At 47.1% G+C, this 12,133-nt stretch overlaps 1 protein-coding gene across 2 annotated transcripts in view; it reads right to left on the bottom strand.

The window, feature by feature from the left end:
• The window catches only part of COL5A1 (collagen type V alpha 1 chain), a 159,410-nt gene that overhangs the window by 75,363 nt on the left and 71,914 nt on the right, over positions 1-12,133 (bottom strand). For both annotated transcript variants that reach the window (XM_049832115.1, XM_049832116.1), the window contains exons 6-11: positions 10,394-10,540; positions 10,022-10,270; positions 5,553-5,705; positions 5,205-5,261; positions 961-1,002; positions 630-692 (exon numbers count right to left, since the gene is read on the bottom strand). In XM_049832115.1, coding sequence (XP_049688072.1) covers positions 630-692; positions 961-1,002; positions 5,205-5,261; positions 5,553-5,705; positions 10,022-10,270; positions 10,394-10,540 — 711 coding nt within the window. The remainder of the gene's footprint in view (positions 1-629; positions 693-960; positions 1,003-5,204; positions 5,262-5,552; positions 5,706-10,021; positions 10,271-10,393; positions 10,541-12,133) is intronic.

The following is a 12,133-nucleotide window of genomic DNA, read 5'->3' as shown; positions in this document are numbered from 1 at the left end:
AGCACATAAATCAGTCTCTAGTGCTCGCCGGTACAGACCAATAATCCACCTACAGAAAAGGTGAGGTGCTGCACAAGAGCTGCCTTCCCACTGGGAGCAGTCTGGGAGACAAAACAAGTATAAGGAAAGACCTGCAGCAGTGGTGCTGGCATGATCCTGGGACCATCCTGGACCCAACTAAAACCAAACCCTCTGCCAGGACGCACGACACCAGCTGGAATGAGGATGCAAAATCATGGCTGAACTTCATTTTACTGTGCTAACGGCTATTTTGCGTGTTTGCTCATCCTGTTTTCCCATTCCCACAGCCCAGCTCCTGCACTGGAAGGAGCAGCCACATGCCAAAGGGTGCAGAGACCAGAGGGTTTGCCAGCCTTACTCTTGGTTTTAACCTGGAGAAAACTGCTTAATGCACTTGACTAGCATGGCTGTTCCCCAGCCGCTTGTCCCTGGATGCAAAGGTCTGCCCTGTGCCCTACCATAAGCTCCTTTGGGGCTGACTCAGAGGAGATCTTGCTATTACAGGATGAGCTGTATTTTAGGGCTCCAGCGATGCACCGCAGTCCCACTTCGCACACACAAAGCAACACAAGGCTTCAGCCAAAGAGAACAACAACGTGGGTACTCACTCTCTCCCCAGGGTCACCCATTAAGCCCACAGGTCCAGTTGGTCCTGGAGGTCCTGGAAGGCCCTAGCATAGAAAAGAGAGAAAAAAACCCCAGTAAACCACTAAAGGAAAACGTATTATTATTTGTAACATTTGTACAACAAGCAGGAAAAGAATTAGAGCTTTCTGTTTATTTTTGCACCAGAAAAATCAACCCCGAAGCGCTCTGTACACATGTGTGGCATATGGAAGCAATAGAGCACGGGAAGGGCTGTGTGCCGAGCCCTCCACGCGCATCCCGCACCCCGGAGCTGCGCGCATCCTTCGGGGCAAGGTGTAAAGTGCCACTTACTGCTGGGCCTTCGGGACCAGGAGGGCCTTCTACCAGCATACCCTAAGCAAGAGGAAGAAAAAAAAAAGACATGATTAGCAAGGCACATCTTTAAAGTCACTTTGACTACAGGGCTGGAAAGCCCAATGCTTTATCTGTTCTTAAATTTTTCAGGTCTTGCTGCTAAGTCTAGGCATCCCAGAGCTGAAGGGCTTCCACTCTCTCTGGGTGACGTCCCCATTGACAGAGGCACAAAAGGATCTGCCCGTTGAAAAGCCAAATACCGTCTATTTGAATCACGCAGGGCATGGCAAAACAGCCCTTTCCCTCGGCACCCAGCCCACCCTCGCTCCAGCACATGGTCACCTTCCTAACCACGACCCTGCTCCATTAGCTCACGGCCAGGCAAAGGGCAAACCCTGGGGCACATCCAGGCTTGATGGTGCTGGAGCGGAAAGAGAGCTTCTCTTCAGGAAGAAGCTGTTTCTACACCCAAGCAGCTCAAAAAAAAAGTTAATAATCAAATTGCAAGGGTTTTTTTCAAATTACTTTCCCAGCAGACTGCATGCTGTGATTTACTCTGCGTACCTAGGAAATCACTGTGTGGGCAAAATGGTAGAATAATGTTATTCCATTCCTTTTAATCTAAATATTTTGTCATAACTTTAAATCAGGTCTATCATGTACTCAGTAGAATTCAGCTTTTTTATTTTTTTTTCCCCCTCATGGGTATGTAAAAGGCAGGAAAGAAACCTCCCAATAAACCTGGCAAATGCTTTCCAGAAGGCATCAGGACAATCTGTTGGGAAGAGCCCCATAGCGAGCACTGCCCTTTTCTCTCTGGACCGGTCACCATGCCCCCAGCAGCACCCAGGTCGAGCCAAAGCAGTCCCGGCACTTGCCAGCTCATCTGTGGCAAACAGGGACGTTTCTCCTATGGGACGAAATCAGCCTGCAAAAACCTGTAGATAAGCAATCGGCTCATATGGGAGAAGCCCAGAGGAAGCAAGTGCAGGCGCCGGTCTCAGGTCACCCTTGGCCTGACTCCTGGGCTCAGGCTCGGGTGCCAAAAGCCTCAGTTGACCCCACGGCAGCCGCTACAGCAGACAGGGCTGAGCTGAACGAATCTGAAACGTCTAGAGGAAAATCCAGGCATTCCTGCCCCAAAAGACACAGTCTCTAAGCCCAGAGGAGTAAAAAAAAAAAAAAAAAAAAAAAAAGGGTAAAACATGCTGCCGTGAACCATCCCTGCTTCCATTAGTAGGATGCAGGTTTCTGCACTAAGGCACGGCCAGCGCTATTTTCTGTCTTTTCCCAGTGTCCATACTACTCATTACCACCTCATTTAAAATCTGGCTTCTGCTTCATTTGGATATGTTAGGGGAAATTTTCTGCTGCTGTCATCACAGAAGCGCCTGTGCAGTCGTTCTTCACCAGTTAAGAATTTAGGTCACAGACTTCGCCCCATGCCCATTTTTACAGCAGTTCCACTGTCTGCCGTGGAGACTCCGCTCTCTTCTGGGTGGGAATTAGGGGTGAACCCTACACGTCATTCCTCCAACCCGCACTAAGTTTGAGCTATTTGCTGTTGGAGGGTAGCAAGAAGAAGAAGCTACGCTGATGGAGAAGGTGTCCCCCAGGCCTGGCTCCTTTTCGGACACGCGATGAGGACTTTGCACAGGAAACCCCAGAGGTCCCAGCAAACCTTTCCCCATATGGACACCCCAAGATCCATCCCTATCGAGACCAAAGATAGCACGTTTTTGGTGCAACAGGCTCCAAACCAGAAACTAGTGTTCGTCTCTGGGCTGGTGCAGAGATCCACAGCCCACGTAAATCTCCCCAGGACGTTTCTGGGGTGCTGGGTGCCAGAATTACCATGCTCTGAGCATGCAGAGCACTGAGGCTTTGCTTCCCATGGCCAGCTGCAGAGCCTCGGGACGCTCCTCTGCATGGGAGAAGAGTCTGGGCGAATTAAACAATTTGCAGTGCAAACATCCTTGGCATCTTCCCGTATTTATCTGTTGGTTTATGTTGAGCTCTAGCTTTAGGGACATCTGGAGATTCTCCTCGGCAAGAAACCTCTGCTGTTTATATGACTGCTCATCAACAGGAGCGATGGAAACGTGGGGGGGTTTTTTGGGACCGGGATCAGTGGGGGGATGCCACTGAGGGCGATTGCCTCGGGGACAGCAAGCAAACCATGGATTTGGGACTGTCCCAGGGAAAACAGCGTTGCTTCTACTCCATCCATCAACACCCAGGTGCTTACCCACAAGCCAAACTAATATCACAGAAACAGCCCAAAAGCTGGTTGCAACCAAAGTGCCATGCAAAGGCTCATTAAACCCTCCCCAAAGGCAGGTGCAAGCACCAGGGCCCCCCCCCCGCAAAAGACAGAAGCCTTTGAGGAGGTAACAGCAGCCTGGTACCTGCAGGGCTGGGATGCAGGGGGGGTTCCCAGCCATTCCCAGCTGCATCCCTCCTCACCCTGCGCCTGTGCTGCCCAGTTGCCTCCAGCGAGCGTCAGCACAGAGCAAGGATTGAAGGACAAGCGGTTTGAACGAAAAGGAGAGAAAAATCCAGCAGAATCCAACTTCTGCGCTTGGTTTTTATTCCCCCTCTGCTGCAGCTCCCATGAAAAAAAAAAAAAAAAGAAGAAAAAAAAAAAGAGAAAAAGCGGTGAAGAGCGCAGCAAATCTGAATTTCTCTCTGCTGAAGAGGAACTGCACGGAGAGGGAAAAGGCGGCATTTGGTCTTGTTTACTTTCTGGCAAAAGCTATACATGCTCCAGTGTTTTGAAATAGCAAAGGCAGCCAAATTCTTTCTGGATGATTAAACTTAACTATTTTGTTTGCTTTGTAGCATTTCAAGATTGGTTCTGGACAGGGCAGACTGGGTTTCTGCCATCATCTTTGTGGGGTTCAGCTGCCCCCCTCCCTTCCCACACCTCCGATAAGCAAATCACTCGCTCCTCCTTTTGTTTGCAGAGTGAGAGCAAGACCCAGAAAGGAAGAAAAGGAAGGAAACGTTGGAAATGCTTTTATCAGGCACTCGTTCAGGCTTTTCAAGCCCCGCTGCTGCACTCCAGCTTCTCCCCATCCCACCCCCCCCCCCCCCCGCTATCTGCAAAAGCGTCAAGCAAAGAAGGGAAGGGAGGAAGAATTAAAAGAAAAATAAAGGCCTCCCAGCGATGGGAAGTGCCGCCGCAACACCGGGCGCCGGGCTGGCCCTCTGCCAAGCAAAATTAGGTTAATTGAGGCGCTGGTGCGCAACGAGCTCGCGCTCGGCCCTTCGGGGATGAGGCTCGGGAGAGGCGGTTACAAGGACCCGAAGCTCCATTTCCAGCCTGAGGAGGAGCAGGCGTGGGGGTACCTCAGCATCCTGAGGGACAGACAGACGGCCATCGGCCATCGACCGCTTGCTCTGCTCAACGGGCACCTCTGAGCAAACACCGGCCGTCCCCATCGCCAGGGCGGCTGGGGAATGGCTCCATCCTCGCCTAAGGGGATGCTCAGTTGGGCACCCACTTTTTTTTTTTTTTTTTTTTTTTTTTGCAGGTTCCAGAGGGCACGGGCCATTTCTAACTTTTTTTTTTTTTTTTTTTAGAAAGAAAAACAAGCGCAGAAACAGGCCAGGGCAGAATCATAAAGAAAGAGAGCACCAGGTTCCACTCGTAGGACGACGCAGGATTTTTCTGAAAGTGGGAAGCTAGCGGGACCCTGGAGCAGGAGCAGGAGCAAACCTCTCCTCTTCTGCAGCTGTGTGGAGGGAGAACCCTTTTATTTCCACGGAGATGAACCCATTAGTTGCACAATTAAAGCTGGCCCCAAGCTGCAAGTTCAGGTCAGGATATGACCTGGCCACCGGCTGTGGGTGCTCGGGGGAGCGGGTTCGCTGCCGAGCCGGGGGCACTTGCAAACCTCTGCAGAGGCGAGACGTGCCCTCCGCCTGATGCTTCAGTTCTGAAAGGCCTAGGTTTTATTTTGGTAAATGAGACATTTCATGGGAAATTTTGCACTTCCTTCATAATTTAGGTTGCTTCTTGAAGTTTAAAAAAAAAAATTAATAATTACAGTATTTTGTATTAAAAGTTTTTAAATGAACCAAGTAATTCTTTCATGGGAAATTTTCCTCCCAGCTGTACCACTGAGAGCACCAAGCCATACCAAACATACCGCTTGTACCTTATTCCTTCGGAAAAAAAAAAAAAAAACCAAAAAACAAAAAAACAACCAAACACCAAAAACCCAGATGGTCCTTACCGGTTCAATAATCGCAGGCTCTCCCTTCTGTCCTTTCTCTCCCCGTGGGCCACCGATCTGTAGCACACAAGGGAAACACAAAACCAGACAGTCAAAGAGGACATCGCCTGCATCAACACCACCACTCCGAGCAGGAACTGGAGATCCTGGGACCACTTCTGCAACCAAAGGACTGCTGATGTCCGTGTAGAAAAGAAACGGGGCACCTCCTCCTCGCCTCGTGCAAAACGCATGCATCCAAACGAGGTGGTCTCATGGTTTTTGTGTTGCTAATCTCTGTGCTATAAATTATGGGAAGACAAACATTTTGAACTAGGCTTACCCTCGATGGAAAATGAACTCTCTTACCCCTTCGTAGATGGTGTCCTGGTTAGCAGGCATGCCGGGGCCAATATCGGGAGAGACTGTTCGGTCATAATAGTTATCGTAATAATTCCCATCGTATTCTTTTATTGTTTCCTCAGTGAAATCTTTATCCAGATCCTCTCCTTCCTGAGTAGCCTGGAAACAAAAGAGCAGCAATATATCAGGCTGCAAACCTCTCTATCTCTAGGCTGCAAATCTTTCTAGGCTGCACATGCTGGAAATATAAGGGGAAGACTGTGGTTTTTGCAAAGTGAGGATGCTTTATAACAATAGCTGCAAATAAAAAGCACAAGAAAAGTTAAATTCTGGAGTTTTAAGGTCACCAGTGACCTCCAAAGGTCTTTTCCAATGGCAGGCAAAAAGGACGGGAGGATCTTTATGTCAAAGCTTACACCCTGGCTTTCCCCATCGACCCCTGAAATCACACCGCAATCGTCAAAGTTTGAGCGAGGGAAATAAACCAGAGCACGAAGCAACAGCTCATGTCAGGAGCGTGCTGCAAACACTAAAGGCCTAAAGAAACAGGGAACGGGAGTTTCAAACTCCAAACCCTACTCATCCCTCTCAGCCCCAGTATTGGAGACATTGGATAATTAAGCATAAAAAGTCACACATCCAGTCAAATATTTAAACTGCACATCAAAACCACAATGTGTCATCACGAATATCCGATTACAGCAGGAAACGTGGAAAAATTCAAGTTTGCTTCTACAAAAACCTCCTGTTTGTTTAGTCTGGGATCCAAGTTGTAATTGTGCTTGTCCAAAGGAGCAGAAGCAGAAATCTGATGCATTAATCCCTGAATCCTTACAGCATCAGACACTAGGGACCACAAGCAAGGACATCTAGAATGTCATCAGGACATCAGAATGTCAAGGACATCAGAATCGCCTTGCTTCTCTCCATACCCCTGTGCTTTCTGCAGCCTGGCAGGCAACTGCCTCTTGGCATCCTTTAGTCTAAACAGCACAGTAAAGAACAACAACACGTGCTGATAATATTTGTTGTTGTTGTTGTTTCTTTCCCATCCAGGTAATGACCAAAATAGTCCATGAATTGAATTATTTCCACTGCTTCCCAGAGAAATTATCTCCTCCCTATTATGAATTCAAAAAATCACTTAAATGCCACCACCGCTTGCTGACCTTGTTTCTGTGCCAAAACTGCTCAGAACCAATAAGCACCAGCATCTGTATATAAATTCAAGAGGTTTTAAAGTAAGAATAAGCCTAGTGCTAAGGCAATCATCACTCTGCCACCCCATCTTCCTTTACCTCTGCAAATACCAACTGGTCTTTGCAGAAGTTACAGTTTGGCAATTACTCAATCGGAAAACATGGCAAAGTCAGCATTATTTGTTCTTTGTACCATTCAAATGGATCTAGCGCTATCACACACATCTTTTATCCTGTTTGAAATTTTTTATCTAGGTTTGCACTTTAAAACCTTAAAACCCGTTTATCTTGCTATAAAGCTTTTGAGGATAACATAGCAAGCTTTTCTGAATTACATTTCTTGAAATGAACGTAAAAAATGTCTGGTTTAATATTTGGATTAAGGTCCCCAAGTCAATTTGCATGGAAAGATACGATATTTTGAATAACTGGGCAGAGAAGGAGGAAAGTTCTCCATGCCGAGATTTGCAGGTGCATTGGAGAAAAACCAAAAGAAAAGCCTAAAAATAATCTCCTTAATTCTGTTAGACAGCCTGAATCAGAAAACAGTCCACAAAGAAAAGAGGAGGTCCAAAAAAACTGTGTGAAAAAAACCTGTGATAGCAGCTTCATTTAAATCATCTTTTAGTCTTCTCTTTAGAGAGAGCGATGCAGATATGAAGCCCTGGTATATGCATCTGGACAAGTAAAGCAAACTGCCTGATTAATAGCAGGCAATGAACAAAATATATCTTTCCCTAGCTCCTCTTGTTCATGGGAGTATTGCTGCCTACTAAATCTCAGAATTGCTTCACTGGCATTTATCATGGAGTTATTAGCCATAATGAAACCCCGGCCCAGGAGAGTTCAGTGACTACGCCTCCCTCCAAAACCTCTCGCACAGGCTCCACAAAGTTTTACTTGTGTAAAACTAAATCCCCTTTTAATTCCCGTTGTAGGAATTACTGTCTTCCCAAAACACAGACACATGAACTTCAACAGCGACAGACATGTCCCAGTCTTGCAGCAGGTCTGTGAACGGATGCTAAAAACGACCATTCTGCATCAGACCAACATTATCCCGTTTGATCCCGGGGCTGGCACCGCCGGCAGCTCGGGGGGACGCATGGGGTCCCAGCTCACCTCCACCACATTGCATCCCAGTGCAACAGCACGGGGGCTCCAGCTGCAGGCAGAAACCTGGGGCTACTTGAAATTATGCCACGCTTACTCATGACCACGAGCACTATTTTGTTTCCTAAACTAGCCAAAGAACTCAGAGTGGGGTGGTTTTTTTTTAATTTTTTTTTTTTTAAGAGCAAATAAACTTCTCCAACCACTTTAGCAGGCTGTATCGCCCACTGAACCCTGTTTCTAATAACAGGTATTAGGCAGGCAATTACACACACGAGCTCCTGATCCTCACTTCCATATTGCTTGTAAAGCAGTTTAGCCTGCTGGTGGATTAAAGGATTCTGTTTCCCCAGGAGTTTGTAGCTGCAGGCAGGGCCCTTAGCTCCCGCTCCGAGGTGTAAACCTGAAATCCATATCCTCTTGGGTATTTGTCCCTCAGGCTTTCACTTTTTAAGGAGCCTTCCCTACGTCACACTGCGTTAGCCCTCGCCTCAGTGCACGGGAATCTCCTTCAGCCAGGCAAGTCGTGTCCTTTGCTTTGCTCATCAGCTAAAAGATTCACCGCAGCAACCTCCCAACCCCAGGAGCAGTCCTACAGCCCTCCCCATCTAAACGCTGTTCCTTTTGGAGCTGCTGGAGGTGGACAATTTGCACTTTCTCCCCATGAGATGCTTTGCTGAGAGCTGGCTGAGCTTTCACATAGGAAAACTTCACCGCGTGTTTCCCTACCTGAACTCTCCTCCTCTTCCATTTCCTTTTCCTAACAACTCAAGCGGCCCTGGAGCCTCTTATTTCCTCTTCCAATTTTTTTTATTTTTTTTTTAAGGTCATACTATCCAATCTTTAATTCCTCTCTATTAGAAAGTTCAAGCTCGGCCAAAGATTTCTGGCTCTTTGTCAGGAAACAGAAAAGTTTCCCACCCTTGGGTTGCCTCAGGTTGGCGCTCGCTTCCTCGATACGCTGGAGCCTTTTCTGTTTCTCTCTGTGTATCGTTTCGGGCTGCTCAACCTCCTCCTCCACCACATTTTTTAGCCCCGGCTGGCTGGACTCAAGCCCCGCCACGCCACCAGCCCTCGGGGCGGCTGGCTCCCCTCCTGCCTCGCTCCAGCTGCTCGGCTCTTCGCTTGGACACTTTCCCCGACACCTTTTCATTCAAGCTTCCAGGTCCAACTCCAGCTGTGTTGGCCAACTTTTGCTGTCTCTTTTGCCACCCTCCAGCACCTCCCAGAAAGCCTCCCATAACTAAGTAATTCTTCTCCATTTGAGGAGGAACCACAAAACTCTGCCAAGTCCCATCCTACCTCCCAGGAAACGTTATCCCACTATCGACTCTCCTTGCTGATACTCCTAGATAACTAAGAATTTGCCGCATATACCATAGTTATTTCCTTACGTAGCGAGCTATACAGCACGCAGCCGCATGACAATTTATCTCAGTCTCATCTAAGGATGAGAGACCAACGTTCATCTATTTGCGCACCAATATAAAAGGCAAGAACTAGGCAAGTCTTAAGAATAGAAGAGTATCAAGTGCAACACATTTCAGTTGAAGCATATTAAAAGTGTGGGTAACTAAAAATGTAATCGCTCCAACAGAAACGTCAGCTGTAGGATCTGGACTGATCTCATCTTTGAGCAGATCCGCGCACAAAACGGAGGGGCTCTCTCTGGGTGAACGCACTGGTTGGAAATCAAGGGTTTGTCCCAGCGTTGAAATGTTTTTTTAAAAAATTACAATCTGAAAAACATAAAGATGCTATTCAGTGGGAATGACAAAATGAAAAATATTGATGTTCTCCATCAAATCAACATTTTAAGGATTTATATTAATAGCTTTGAAATAAAATGCTTTTACTTGGATTTTAACACCAACCCTCATTTTTCTTTTTGTCAGGCAAGCACTTTGCACAGGGAAATGCAGATGTCAGTATGAACAGATTTTTCCAGGGGAATAATCCTTAACCAAATTCTAAGTATCTGTGTTCCACACCCTGAAATATCTGGAGTGAAAATATTTTACAAGAAACTTCCTCTTCCAACAGCTGCCCAAACCACTTACAGATTTACCATATGGATGATCACATCTCCTTTGCTCTCAGGGCTATGAAATACCAGAATTAATAAAAAACAAAGTGAAAGGAAAAAACAGTCATTAAAATTACATCGGTCTCATTGTAGGTGATGACGGTACTCGTGGGGAGTTCAGCTTCCACGGCATTTTCAGTGAGTCCGCCCTGGGGGTCTACTTCTTCGTTGTAGTTGACATCTTCATAGGGGAGAGGCGTGAAGTACTCCTCGTTAATGGTTTCATAGTTGTACTCATCCACGAGGGGGTCATCCACTGTAGCACCCTCGTTCGTCTGCTTGCCAGGGTTCCCTCCATCAGGTAACGGCGTAGGGGCAGGATAGTCCTATTGCAGAAATAAAAAAACAGAATCGGAGAAACAAGAAGAAAATTCTGCATCGTCCTCTACCTCCCCTTCTATAAAGGTGCCATTTATCACCGCGTCTTTTCCAGGACCCCACGTTAGTACCTGCTTGGTTTCAGGTCTTTCTCCAGCAGCCACTTGAGGAGTGCCAGGTTTGGTAGTGGGTGCTTCTGGCTTTACAGCTTCATCAACATCTTCGTAGTAGGGGTACTCATAGTAGTAGGTGTCACCTTCTCCCTCCCCATCGGTGTACTGCAAAGAGAAGATAAGAAGCAGAAAATAAGCTGGCAGCACCCAAGCATGCTCCTGCCAGCTCTTTCAGACACTATTTCATGTCAAGGGGGCCACGTTGTGATGCAGATCCGTCAAGTGAAATCTCTCCCTTCCTCTCGTTCATCAGCTTCTGTGAAACCTTCACCAAGGGCCTGGCTTTGGGCTGCTTTGGCAATGGCTGTGATTTGAGGAGGTTCCAAATCATCTCTCGGTCTTGTGGCACCTTCTCCCTTATCAGAGAGGATGGACCTACCCTGCAGCAATTCAGTCACCCACGATAATGCAATAAAAAAAGAAAAATTATTATTTTTTTTTTTTAACCTCAGGTTGTCGAGACCTCCCAGGTTACACATCTGACATATTCAGAGAGGGGAAAAACCCACTTGAATCACGCAGCCGCTCTAAGAAGTGGGGATGCTATTTTCACTCATCTGACTGCACTAATAGCATCCGTGTGACTTCCCATCCACCCGCGGCCCGCAGGCAGAAGGGCTTCGAAAACAAGATATTTTCAGAGTTTTCCACAAGGCGTCAGTCATTCTTCAAAATGAAATACAAACAAAACATTTGGTTACAGCCGGGCATGGCAAATTTCTTCGCCAGTCCATTGCTCTCACTGGCAGCAGATGCCGGCGCGTGGAAGAGTTATTCTTACACGGAGCAACACAGCCCTAAGACAAGCCAGCCCTTGTTGAACTGCTGGCTGCAAAAGAAGAGTTTTATTTTCCTGCTACCACATATTTTGACCATACCAAAGTCTATCTTATTTTACTTATTTATTGTTTCTCCAGAAGTGCTGGCAGAGCGGTTACGACACTTCTCCGGGGCTGAGCGGCCGTACCTCGCCTGAGAGCATCGCTCTGCTCCCCAAAGCCCTGCCAGGCGCAGGTTTTTAATTCTACCCCAAAGCTAAGCCGGAGCAGGCTGATGGCTTTACAGCAGGGGGGATTCGGCAGGAGCCTGCAGATCTGAGACCAGCTGAAAGCAAGAGTGCATGGACCAGCAAATCAGACCAAGAACGCAGCCAAGATGCTGAGGATGCCAGACACTTCAGTTGCGATGAGCTGAGCCTGAGATCTCTTAAAAATGTGTAAAATGCAGGTGATGCTCTTCTGGAAGTCAACCACATCCAGACGTTTCTAATTGAGCAGCAGAAATAAAAAGGTAGCCTATATCGGTCTTTTTAAATTTCTTTTGGTGTAGAAAAAATATCGAGCACAGCAGCTTATACAGATGAGCAGAGAGCATTTCTGCCAGAATGAAATTCAAACGTCAAATAGGTGGGCAAAATGTTTCCCCCTCCTTTAACACCTGTTGTTTCAAAGAATACTGAAAAAGCACTGCTTAATCTTTTTACAAGTTCAACAGTAAAATTTGAAATTTAGAAACAAGTGCCTGTTTTGGACAGGATTCCACCTGCCAGGGAAGGTCAGTATTTCACACTCGGCTCAGGTTGTCTCTCCTGCAAGTGTTTGAGCTCCAAGTAAATATTCACTTCAGTCTCTGGAAAAGGGAGGAGCACAGAAAAGGGAAACTCCTGAGGGCAAGAGCCAAGACCAGAAGCTGCAAATC

The sequence above is a fragment of the Accipiter gentilis genome, chromosome 29 (assembly GCF_929443795.1).
Source record: "Accipiter gentilis chromosome 29, bAccGen1.1, whole genome shotgun sequence".
Taxonomy (NCBI): domain Eukaryota; kingdom Metazoa; phylum Chordata; class Aves; order Accipitriformes; family Accipitridae; genus Astur; species Astur gentilis.
Note: the sequence above shows the minus strand (reverse complement) of the source record. Positions and strands in the feature narration are given on the sequence as shown.